The following is a 13,336-nucleotide window of genomic DNA, read 5'->3' as shown; positions in this document are numbered from 1 at the left end:
AATAATAAAACCAACACCAATACCAATACCAATTCCAGCCACTGTCTGTAAGGAGTTTGTACGTTCTCCCCATGACTGCATGGGTTTCCTCCGGGTGCTCTGGTTTACTCCCACATTCCAAAGACGTCCGGGTTAGGAAGTTGTAGGCACGCTATATTGGCGCCAGAAGTGTGATGACACTTGCAAGCTGCCCCCAGAATATTCTACGCAAAAGATGCATTTCACTGTGTGTTTTGATGTACATGTGACTAATAAAGAAATCTTATCTTATCTCTTACTTGCTGAGTATTTCCAGCATTTCTGGTTTTATTTCAGATTTCCAGCAATCTGTGCATTTTGTTTCTGGATTATAACAATAAATCCTATCTCAGCCTTCATTACTTTAGGAACCTCAGTTAAATCTCCCTTCAAATCTCTGCTTCAAAGAAAACAATCCCAGCCAAGCAATCTTTCACTGTAACTACAGCTCTCCATTCCTGGCAAGATCCCAGTAAATTAGATCTTTTTAAAAAGTTGTATTTGTGGAAAGAAAAGCTGAATTAATGTTTCACGTCAAAAACCCTTTGTCAAATAAATGATCTGCTGGAGGAGACACAAGAGACTGCTGATGCTGGAATCTGAGGCAACACACAAAGTCCTGGAGGAATTCAGGCAGCATCCAAGGAGGGAAATGGACAGGTGACATTTCTGGTCGAGACCTTTCATCTGGATCTGATGGAAGAACTCAACTATTCGGATGCATGGTTTTGACCCAAAATATCAATAATTCCTTCCCCCCCAACAGATGCTGCTCAACCCGCTGAGTTCCTCCAGCAGATTGTTTGTTGCTCCAGATTCCAGCATCGGCAATCTCTTGGGTCTCCAACCCTTTGTCAAAGCTGTTTTAGAGAGATGAAGTTAATTGGAGAGGGAGGGGGAGTGATGAGTAGGACAAAGGGAAAAGCTATAAAATAAAGCCCGGATGGTTGTGAATGCGGATGGGTTGTTAATGGGGCAATTGGAGGGTGACAGGGTTAATATCACAGACAAACGACTAACAATGAAAATGACCAGTTCTGATTCAGACAGAGAAAGTGAATCAGAAATTGGAGAATTTGTCATTGAGTCTGGAATTTTACAGCTTGCTCAAATGGAAGATGAGGAGTGGTTCCTCATGGCCATGTTGGGTCTTGCAACAGTGCAGGAGACCACAGGTTAGAGTGGGAGACGCAATATCCTTGTAAATCTCCAACACAATCACTTCCTTGCTGGAGTGATAGAACCATTGTATCAGTTTGGTTCAGTTGTCAGCACCCTTACCTGAGTCACAAAGCACTGGATTCAAGACGCTTCACAATTTAAGCTGCCCTGCCATTGAATACACTGCCAAAGTAGTGCTGTACAGTCACCGATGTCACTTATGAATCTAAATGTTTTTACTGGCTTGAGTGTTCAATATCAATGAGAAGAGTAGACCTGCCTACCACTCATCGTTCAACATCACCTGAAGAAGATTTAGTCTTGATGTTTGTAACATGAACTTCCCTTTCCAATCCCTTGCAATGTTTCAAAGCAATCCAAGTGCATGAAGATGTATGAGGATGTTTCCGTGACTTGAATATTTTAGCAATGAACTAATATTAGGTAGCTGGTGCTGCTTTCTTTGGAACAGAGACTAATTTATAATTTTTGATTAATTTGTAATTTATAGTAATTTTATAGTTTATAGTAATTTTACATCTTTGCACTGTTTACCACTGCTGCAAAACAACAAATTTCACATCGTCTAAGTCAGTGATAATAAATCTGATTCTGATTCTGAGTGGAGATGTGATGGAGGTGTATTAAATTGCATGAGACTTGGATAGAGTAAACAGGAAGGACCTGTTTCCTTTGGCCTCAGAATCTAAACTAATTGGTAGAAGGATGAGAGGGGAGATTTAAATGAATCTTTTATTCATAGAGGTCTGGAACTCAGTGCTTGAAAGCATGATAGAGGTAACATGAAAAAAAAGTGCTTGAATGTGTTTTTGAAGACTAGTAATCTGTATCAGATGCTGGTAGGTGGGATTAGGTTGACTAGCATGACTGACACTATCAGATGGGCTGAATGGCCTCCTTCTGCATCATAATTTTTTTATGATCCTAACAATGTCGAACCAGCTTCCATAATGAGCTTTTCTAGAAGAGAAGAAATAGTTTTGGGATTGATTTGGGAACTGAACCCCAATGCTATTTCAAGGGGTCAGCGTAGAAATGACAGGCTGAATGGCTTTCAATGTTGTAGATTTCTACGATTCTATGAAGCATTATTAGTTCCATTAGACACCGATAGAATTCCTCTCAGACCTCTTGCCCTGCCGTTTTATTCCTGGTGAACCTTAAACTGCAAATAAATGGGAGTACAAACAGTGCTTCCTTACCTTGCATAAAAACTGTGCTGAAATATATCCCAACATCTTCTCTCCTTTAATTAAAGTACTGGAGCGGTAAAAACAGGCAGCACTGCACAGCTCAGGGAGAACTGAAAGCTGCCAGATTATAAACCTTCCCCCATGAATAAGATTTCAGATTGCATCATACTTTTTGGATGTATCTTGGTATCATGGAATTGCCGCTATAGGCAGATAGTTACTGTTAGTACTGTCCTCATCCTTCTCTGCTTTCCCTCAGATAAGGTTCTTGGGAGTAAACTCATTACATAAGACTGTTTGTTCTGTGGGGACGGTGACTGTGATGGATTGTGAGCCTTTGTGACTCGAGCCAGAATTCATGCACGCGTCAAGTTTCTCTCTGCAACTCAAGTGTACTTTAGTCTGTCTCCTCTCTCCTTGGGCAGGGTTGAAATTCAGACTCCCCAGAGCCCTTGCATTGCTGATGTCTAAAAATAATGTCGCTGTCAACTGATGCAGGTTTGTCAGGAACGGGATCGAACATCCAGTGGATGATGGGAACAGATTGTTGAGAACATGAGTATCCCTCGGGAATGCTATTAAACTAAATGAACGTTATCTATTCCTCCAACTGCTTCTAATGTCAATCCTGATGGCTCCTACACCTGTATACCGGCCAACGAAGTGATAGAGCTGATGCACAACTGGAAATCATTCCACTTTATATGTTGAGGAACCGGTCTTCATGTTTAATTCATTTTTACATAGTTCATTGGTGGTGCAGCTAGCAAAGCTGCTGCCTCACAGCTCCTGGGACCTTCGGTGCTGTCTGTATGGACTATGTACGTTCCCCTGGGACCATGCAGATTTGCCCACCAGGTACTCCGGTTAATCTTAAAATGATTGGAGGAAGGTACAAGGGGGATGTCAGAGGTAAGTTTTTTACACAGAGAGTGGTGGGTGCATGGAACACACTGCCAGCAGAGGTTGTGGGGGCAGATACATTAGGGACATTTAAGAGACTCTTACATAAACGCATGAATGATAGAGAAATGGAGGGCTATGTGGGAGGGAAGAATTAGATAGATATGAGAGCAGGATAAAATGTCAGCACAACATCATGGGCCAAAGGCTGTAATGTGTTATAATGTTCTATGTTCTATGTTATCCGAACAACATGCAGGTTGGTAAGTTAATTTTCCGCTGTGAAGTGAGTTGATGGGAATGTGGGGTGATTAAAGGTAGAATTAGTGTAAATCGGGTTGATGTTGTGTGCAATTCTGGTTACCTAGCTATAGGAAGGATGTCATTAAGCTGGAAAGGGTGCAGAAAAGATTCACAGGATGTTACCCAGTCTGGAGGGTTTGAGTTATAAGGAGACTAGACAGGCTGGGACTTTTTTTCCCTGGAGCATAGGAGGCTGAAGGGTGACCTCAGGGGTGATATATAAAATTACGGGCATAGAATGGACACAGTATTTTCCTCAAGGTAGGGGAGTCTCAAACTAAAGGGCACAGATTTTAGGTGAGAGGGGAAATATTTAAAGGGGATCTGAAGGGCAACTTTTTCACACACAGGGTGGTGGCTATGTGGAATGAGCTGCCCGAGGAAGTGGTAGAAGTGGGTAAAATTATAATATTTACATTTGGGCAGGTACATGGATAGGAAAGGTTTAGCGGGATATAGGGCAAACACAGGCAAATAGGACTAGCTTAGGTCGGCAATTTGGTTGGCATGGACGAGTTGGGCCAAAGGGCCTGTCTCTATGCTGTGTAACTCCATGACTTTATGAGTCTGTGATGCTTGCCTCTAACTCAACAGCCTGTTTCAATGCTGTATATCTCTTGGACTAAGAACAACCTATTTCTAATTCAGAGAGCAACATCACCCTGCTCTGTCACCCTACGCTTCAATGATTTACTTTTAGGTAGTGAATAGTGTTTTATTTTTCGAGGTCAGTGATTTTTTTGAGTCTAATGGAGCACGGAGGTAAAAGCTTGCATCTTTCTCATGTGGTTATTTCTGCTCTGCATCTTCTGAAAGAAATGAAAATATACCATCATAAATAAGAACATCATTAATATCTAAAAGCTAAAGATCAGTGGGGATTGCAGTGCAGTTACTAGTCTGGTGCCAAAGGTTGCAGCAGGGCTCTCTAGCCCATCCATCTGTCTCAGCTGTTGCTTAGTGTAAGGACTCCTGCCTCTGATTCAGAAAGGCAGTGGGTTCAAATCCCACTCTTGAGACTTAAGTGCCAAAATCTATACCGGCACTGCATTGTTGCACTATTGAAAAGAGTCTGCTCATTGAGGTGGATGTAGAAGGTGTTAGAGCAGAGCAGGGAAAGAATACTGGCTATTCTGGCCAATACTTTCCCCTCAACCAACATCACTAACATTATCTAGTCTTAATTAGAATTCCGCCTATGGGTTCTTGCTGCAGGTAAGATGGTAGGTAAATGCATAAAACATAAAAACATAAGTGCTTTTTCTCACATTCCCATTGTCTTGTTATTTTTGAACAAGGATACTGTATACAATGACCAGCCTTTGTTCAAACCCTTTATTTCTCCTGTATCAGCCAATATTGATCTGGGATTTGCATAATCCTTGATTTTTTGTCTAGTCTGGAATTTCCCCGCCACCATCGTTTTTCTTCTCTCTCCAGTGGCACAACAGATTGCCAGCACATCCCTCTCGATGGAAGTTTGATCCCAGATGTTGGCAAAAGAAGCAAGGGTCTGAGAAGATAATACTTTCTCTGGTTTTCTGAAATAATTTCTCTCAATGACCCATTCAATATTCATCCTGCTACACTATTCATGGCAGTGTGCAAGTTGGCTGTTATATTTGCAATGTTACAGCAGTGACTACTCTTCAAAAGTACTTGATTTGTTTAAAGTATATTTGGAAGCTCTAAGGTCATGAAAGATGCCACATAAATGCAAGTCTTTGTTACAAGACTTCACTGGGTTTCCAGTCATATCTCCACCCCACATCCATGCAGCAATAACATGGCACAGAGGACATCATGGTTGGCAGCTGTGATTTCTGTTAGCTAAAAAATAGAAAGCAGGATCTTTAAAATGATCATTGCCACCTAATGAAATTCCCTCAGAGCTTCTTAGATTACTGATGTGTGATCCCATGACTTTGTTGTGTCAAACATCAATACCAGGTATCAAATCTTCTCAGAGAGTGATGTGCTAACCTTAGAAGTATCTAAGCTTTCAAGTTGACATCTCGATTTTAATGTGTTCTAATCCTTCAGAGAAGGGTGGATAAATTTTATACAGAGGAGTGCGAAGGAATACGCTTGGCGGAAAGAAAAAGTAGAGATAGTATAGGCTAAATAGGATAGTATGGGGCAGGCATGGTAGCATAGTGGTTAGCATAATGCTTTACAGTGCCAGCGTCCCGGGTTCAAATCCGGCTGCTGTCTGTAAGGAGTTTGTACGTTCTCCCCGTGTCTGCGTAGGTTTCCTCTGGGTGCTCCGGTTTCCTCCCACATTCCAAAGACGTACAGGTTAGGAAGTTGTGGGCATGTTATGTTGGTGCCGGAAGCGTGGCAACACTTGCGGGCTGCCCCCCAAAATCACTACGCAAAAGATGTATTTCACTGTGTGTTTCGATGTACATGTGACTAATAAAGATCTTATCTCATCTTATCTTAGCACAGATGATCAAAAGCTTGGTCAAGAGAAAAAGGCTTTGGGCAGTGGCAGATAAGAACAAGATAGATGGGCAGAGGTTTAGGAGGCCAATCTAGAGCTCTGGGTCTTGGCAGCTGAAGGCAGAGCTGCCAGTGGTGGATTACTGGAAAATGGAGACGAACAAGTTGTCCAGAATTGGAAGGACAGGGGAAGGTTAGAGATGTCATCACTGATGTCACGGTGGGGTACCAGAAAACAGGATGGAAACTTTTAAATTCAGGGTATTGCAGAATTATTGAATTTCTTTTAGGCATCAGAGAGCCATAGCTAGAGGAGTCGCTGCCTCATAGTGCCAGAGACCTGGGTTCAATCCTGACCTCAGGTGCTGCCTGAGTGGCATGTGCACATTCTCCTTGTGACTGCGTGGGCTTCGTCTGGGTGCTCCAGTTTCCTCCCACATTCGAAAGACCTGCTGGTTGGTAGGTTTGTTGGCCATTGTGAATTACCTCTAGTGTGTAGATGAGTCGTGGAACTTGGGGCGGGGGGAGGGGGTGGAGTTAGTTGATGAAAACTTGGGGAGATAAAAAAGAGGGATTAATGCAGGATTAGTGTAGATGGGTGTTTGATGGTCAGCATGGACTTGATGGGCTGAAGGGCCCATTTCCCTGCTGTATGGAACATAGAACATTAGATATCTTTATTAGTCACATGTACATCGAAACACACAGTGAAATGTATCTTTGCATAGAGTGTTCTGGGGGCAGCCCGCAAGTGTCGCCACGCTTCCGGTGCCAACATAGCATGCCCACAGCTCCTAACCCGTACGTCTTTGGAATGTGGGAGGAAACCGGAGCACCCGGAGGAAACCCACACAGACACACGGGGAGAACGTACAAACTCCTTACAGTTAGCGGCCGGAATTGAACCCCGGTCGCTGGCGGTGTATTGGCGTTACGCTAACCGCTGCACAGCACAATACAGGCCCTTCGGCCCACAATGTTGTACCAACATTTTATCCTGCTCTAAGATCTATCTAACCCTTCCCTCCCAGATAGCCATCCATTTCTCTATCATTCATGTGTCTATCTAAGAGTCTCTTAAATGTCCCTAATGTATCTGCCCCCACAAATGTCCCTAATGTATGCCCCTATGACTCTATCTGAAACTATTTCCTCACCTCAGATTAAAACAAAGCAACCTCGATAGATTTTCTTTTGTGGAACGTGCATATAAGACAGCTGCAAAGGGTAGAAGTGGGAGTGACTGCTTTGGCAGTTTGTGTGTGTAAACACAAGCTTCCTGCGCAGAAATGAAGCTGTTGCTTTGATGATCTCCATGGTGAGAAATGTCATAAAACATTTTAATTAGTCGCCACATCAAATTCACTTATAATTTTGATACAACATTGCCTATTTTATCATTTAAATTCTTGTTTATGCATAATTCCTAACAGTCAATTGCTTCTCATCCTCCATCACCACTATGACTAGCCATCTGAAAACTTTCACAAAATAATTGGCACATAACCCTGTGTTGTTAAAGAAGGAACAAACAGCCTTTTGTGCCTTCAAAATCGTCTCCTTTAACTCAGGGCTATTCGTGATGAATTTAATTATTGATTCTGCAACATAAAGACACTGCTTAAAGGTTAAAAGGACCTGTGGTTGGCTTGTCCTGAGTGTTCATATGATGCATTCCAATCAATCTAGTTTATAGGGGTGCTGCTTGGTATCTGTTCAATTTTCCCTGAACGATAGAGGCCATTCAGCCCATTGTATCTGTGCCAGGTCTTTCAAAGAGCTATCCATTCGATCCATTGTTCTTGCATGCTTCACTTACGGTGCCACAGTGAAAACACTAAAGATTGACTAAGTCACATCTCCTTGTTTTCAGCCGTGCATGTAAGCACAGCCGCTGGAGAATTAAGATACAGTTAATTGAATAGTCTGACACTAAATAGAAAGTTTGTGTAAGGTACCATCATTTAAAATTATGAGGGGCTTAAATAAACAGGAAGGATGTATGTCCCTGAGCAGAGGGATCAAAAAAAACCAGGGAGACAAGAAACTGCAGCTGCTGGAATCTGAAGCAACATGAAAGGCGCTGGAGGAACTCAGCGGGTCAGGCAGCATCTGTGGAGGGAAATGGGCTGTCGACGTTTCGGGTTTTTTCACTTGTTGTTGATCAAAAAACCAGGGACATAGATTTAAAGTAATTAGTACATTGATCATAGAGGTGATGAAGGATTCATTCTCACTCAGAGAGTCTGGAACTCATTGCTTGAGATGGTGGAAGAGTTAGAAACCCTCATTACCTTTTACTTGCATGTGTATTTGATGAGCTGAGACATGCAGGGATGTAAACTGAATGCTTGAAGAAGAGATCAGGCAGGAGAGCTCCTTCACAACCAACAGGATGCAAAGGGTCAAACGGCCTTCTTCATTGTCCTAAGCATTTTATGATACATTTATGCCGAATCAGGACAGCTTTGCAGAAGTTCCTCTGGGTAGTGTCCTAGGCCCAACCACCTTCAGCTGCTTCATCAATGACCTTCCTTCAATTGTAAGATCAGAAGTGGGGATGTTTGCTGATGATTGCACAATGTACAGCACCATTTGCAACCCCTCACATAATGAAACAGTCCACATCCAAATGCAGCAACACCTGGACAATATCCAGGCCTGGACTGATAGGTGGTAAGTAACACCAGCGCCACATATGTGCCAGGACATGACGATACCGAAGAAGAGAAATTCCAGCTATCATCCCCTGACGTTCAACAGTATTACTGAATCTCTCACTATCAATATCCTGGGAGTTACCAGAAACTGGATTGGAGCAGCCATGTACACAATGTGGCTACAAGAGCAGGTCAGAGGCCAGGAGTCCTGCATATCGCCGTTCCTTCACTGTCGCTGGGTCAAAATCCTGGAACTCCCTCCCTAATAACATTGTGAGTATATCCACACCTCAAGGACTGCAGCGGTTTAAGAAGGCAGCTCACCACCATCTTCTCAAGGACAACCAGGGATGGGCAATTAAATACTGACTCAGCTGACAAAGCCCACATCCCTTGAGCGAATATAAAATAAAATCATGAAAGCAATATTGTTGCAAGTGTCGGTCTGGTCCACTAATGTCCTTCAGGGAAAGCAATCTGCCTTCCTTACCCTGTCTGGACTACATGTGACATCATCACAGCAGTTAGAGTTAACTACTCTCGGAAATGCTGCAGTTCATGGGACAACATAGAAAGAGCAACAAACATTGGCTTTACCCCATGAATAAGTTTAAAAACACAACCGATAATCCAAACTGAAAATCAAAATGTATCCCGCATGAAAGGAAGTATTTTAAGTTCATTCATGTGCTCTGGACCTTATTGGCAAAACCAACATTTATTTTCTGACTGAGAGTCTTGCTGGACCGTTTCCGAGTTGGACAATGGTTCTAATGAAGGGTCCCAGATTCTCTTTCCATAGATTCACTCTGACCTGCTGAGTGCTTCCAGCATTTCTGTTTTTATTTCTAATGATCCAAAAGCCTGGACTAATGACCTGGAAACAATGGGCTCAGATCTCACCATCGAGCTGAAGAAATTAAAGTTAGCTAATTAAAGCAATCCAGAAAAACAAAAGTAATATCACTGGATTGTTGAAAGCAAACACATTTCACAAATGCCCCTACCTGGGCTGGTCTATGTAGGATTCCAGGCACAAAGCAACTAACCTCTGAAGGCACTCCACTGGACAATAAATACAGGTTTGCCAATAATATCCACAGTACATGTATCAACTTAAATAAAGGTCCTCACATGTTATCCAGGGATATAGTTTGTCAGTCAAACCAGCATTTTGACATTTTTACAGAAAGGAATTTCCAACCACTCTTGGAAATATAAGGCTCATCCATCCCATCTTCCTATGTCATGGACTCTTCAGATATTTTGAACCCAAGAGGATCCCTTCATCACCACATTCCCAGGGAGCATGCAGTGCTGCATAAGATTCAATCCAAATGATCACCCAGTTCTCCTTCTCTGGGATCTCAATATTCACTTGCCCATTACTGAATTAATCCACAATTTCTCAAGGGCACAAAACCCAGTTTGGACATCAATAAATCCCCTTGGGTATGGGTACAGCTCTCCCCACCATCGAGGACAACTATAAGAGGCGATGACTCAGGAAGGCAACATCCACCATTAAGGACCCCCACCACCCTGGTGATGCCCTCTTCTCGATGCTGCCATCAGGCAGGAGGTAAAGGAGCCTGAAGACCCACACCTCAAGGTTCAACAACAGCTTCTTCCTCACTGCCGTCAGGTTCTTGAACTGACCTGAAAAACCTGAATTCTACCTCAGACTATATTTCCCTCAACTTGCAGTAATGTTGTTACGTTTACTTTTTATTTTGTGATGTAACTTATGTAAAATTTATCTTAATTTAAGTTTATGTAATTTATATTTGTCATGTTTGTAACGTACTACATTGCTGCTCAAAAAGCTAATTTTTATGTCATTTATACCCTGGGTATGTATGCCCATGCCAATAAACTTGAACTTGAAAGCATTTTGCCATAGTTTGTGACTAGAATAAACTAGGCATCCATTTATACAGATGCCTGAAATAAAATAAGAAGAGTTGGAAGTACTCAGCAGGTTAGAGAAATGGAGTCAGTGTTTCAGGTCAATGATCTTTCATTTGTACTGTCTTCTGATCTGAAACATCTGATTCTCTCTCCACAGATGCTGCCTGGCTTGGTAGGACACTGCAGTGTTTTCTGTTCCTGTTTATATTTCAGATTGCTAGAATTTTGCAGAGCTAGTTTAAATGGAAATGATGACAGAAAAATATCCATCGAATCACACTGCAGGAAAAGAGTTTATTTAGCACAGCACTGAAAGGATTTCAGCTCTTTGTTTTGATGATGATTATTATGGTAAGAACTTCACTGTGAAGAAGGCTTTGCAGACATAGTTAAGGACACCGTGAAGTTCTGAGCACAGCAGCATCTCAGGTGCAGCAATAAAGAGATCAGCTATTGCTGTCATGGTGTGCAGTGATGAGTCTGTATAATTAATCACCAACATAGAGCTAAAACCAATCAAGTTTACATCCCCTTTTCCTCCATCTTTGGAAGATGTTCTACTGTTAGAAGCCAGCTAGGCACTAGACATATATTTGTGGATCCTGCTTAATTATAACCTGATAGTGGAAATCCACAACAACATGGCTGGTTTTCCAACTGTCCTTTGAAATGGCCAAAGGAGCCATTCTGGACGGGCAAGGAGTTTCATGGAACAGTACAGCACAGGAATAGGTTCTTCAGCCCACAATGTCGGTGCTGACCATGATGCCAAATAAAACTAATCCCATCTGCCTGCACATGATCCATATCCCTCCATTCCCTTCATGTTCATGTGTCTGTCTAAAAGCCTCTTAAACGTCTCTATCGTATCTGCCTCCACTACCACCCCTGGCAGCGCATTCCAGGCACCTACTACTCTTTGTGTAAAATCCTTGCCCTGCGCATTTCTCTTAAACCTTCTCCCTCTCACCTTAAAAGCTATGCCCTCTAGTATTTGACATTTCTACTGTGAGAAAAAGACTCTATCTACCCTATCTATGTCTCTCATAATTTAAATGTCTATCAGGTCTCCTCTCAGCCTCCAACGCTCCAGAAAAAACAATCTAAGTTTGTCCAACCTCTCCTTTTAGCTAATACTCTCTAACCCAGGCAACACCCTGGTGAACCTCTTCTGTACCCTCTCCAAAGCCTCCACATCCTTCCTACAAAGGGGTGACCAGAACTGAACACAATACTCCAAATGCAGCTGAACCAGTTTTTTACAGTTGCAACATAACTGTTATTCTCAGTGCTCTGACCAATGAAAGCAAGTGTGCCAAATACCTTCTTTACCACCCTATCTACTTGTGTTGCCACTTTCAGGGAGCTATGGACTGGAGCCCAAGACCCCTCTGTATATTAATGCTCTTAAGGGTCCTGCCATTTAAGTTGTACAAAAAGGCTTATAACCTTAGTCTATAGAAGAATACTTCCCTACCTTATGCAGTGCACAAGGAGGCCATTCAGTTCATCAGTTCCACACTGATCCTCAGCACAGCAATCCCATCAATCCCATTCTCCCTCTCCTTATTCCCATGTAACTTATTCTCCCACGGGCCCATCATAGCTGAGAAAAATAGAAGGCTATGGGTAAACCTAGTAATTTCTAAGGTAGGGACATGTTCGGCACAGCTTTGTGGGCTGAAGGGCCTGAATTTTGCTGTAGGTTTTCTATGTTCCATGTTCTAACTCGTGGGCAGGCACAGTAGTGCAGCAGTTAGCGTAATGCTATTACAGTGCCAGAGACCCGGGTTCAATTCCAGCCACTGTCTGTAAGGAGTTTGTACGTTCTCCCCGTGTCTGCATGGGTTTCCTCCAGGTGCTCCGGTTTCCTCCCACATTCCAAAGACGTACAGGTTAGGAAGTTGTGGGCATTCTATGTTGGTGCCGGAAGCGTGGCGACACTTGCGGGCTGCCCCCAGCACACTCTACATTCAACTGCGTGTTTTGATGTACATGTGACTAATAAAGATGTCTTATCAACTCCCTCTTGATTCTTTTGTCACTTACCTACACTACTGGGGTAACTTATAGAAGCCAGTTAGAACACACAGTCATGGGAATAATGTGCAAGCTGCACACAGGACAGCACCAGAAGTCAGGATCGAATCTGGGTCACTGTGATGCAGCAGTGCTAACTGCTGTACCCACTGCATCATCCTACTGATGCAATCAATGTGATCAAGTTGATGCTCGTCAGTAAAGAAGCCCTTCGGAGGCAAGAGGAAAAGGAGTGAATTAAGAATTGACCAGACATTAATGACAGGAAGAGACAGCAGAATATAAGAATTGGTACCAGGAGTGGGCCATTTGGTCCCACTTGCCTGCTCTACCATTCAGTAAGATCATGATTGAAACCTCAACACCACTTTACTTCACTTTCCCCATGCCTGTTAATTCCCTTGATATCTGTCCTTCTCTGTTGTGAATACATTCAGTGACTGTGTCTCCACAGTCCTCCTGGATAGAGAGTTCTGATCATTCATAAACCTTTGGGTGAAAAGATATTGTTTTTGATATCCCTACTATAGGGAAACGATTTTGACTATCGACCCTACCTGTCCTTCTCAAAAATTTATTTATTTACTTACTTCTACCGGGTAACTGAACTATTCACATTTTTTATCTTACATTTGTAACAGCTCAGGAGGAGGCATTCACCCTATCAAGTCTTACTGATTG

The 13,336-nt window shown here is 42.7% G+C and overlaps 1 protein-coding gene across 2 annotated transcripts in view; it reads right to left on the bottom strand.

Moving 5' to 3' along the window:
• The window catches only part of dpp6a (dipeptidyl-peptidase 6a), a 546,960-nt gene that overhangs the window by 417,748 nt on the left and 115,876 nt on the right, over positions 1-13,336 (bottom strand). Inside the window, exon 1 of one of the 2 annotated variants that reach the window (XM_052015997.1) lies at positions 2,403-2,620. The exons of the other annotated variant lie outside the window; for it this stretch is intronic. Within the exon in view, the coding sequence (XP_051871957.1) occupies positions 2,403-2,438 (36 nt within the window). The 5' untranslated portion in view covers positions 2,439-2,620. Of the gene's footprint in view, positions 1-2,402; positions 2,621-13,336 lie in introns of those variants that run through there. 2 annotated transcript variants of the gene reach the window in all.

The sequence above is a fragment of the Pristis pectinata genome, chromosome 5 (genome assembly GCF_009764475.1).
Source record: "Pristis pectinata isolate sPriPec2 chromosome 5, sPriPec2.1.pri, whole genome shotgun sequence".
Classification (NCBI taxonomy): domain Eukaryota; kingdom Metazoa; phylum Chordata; class Chondrichthyes; order Rhinopristiformes; family Pristidae; genus Pristis; species Pristis pectinata.
Note: the sequence above shows the minus strand (reverse complement) of the source record. Positions and strands in the feature narration are given on the sequence as shown.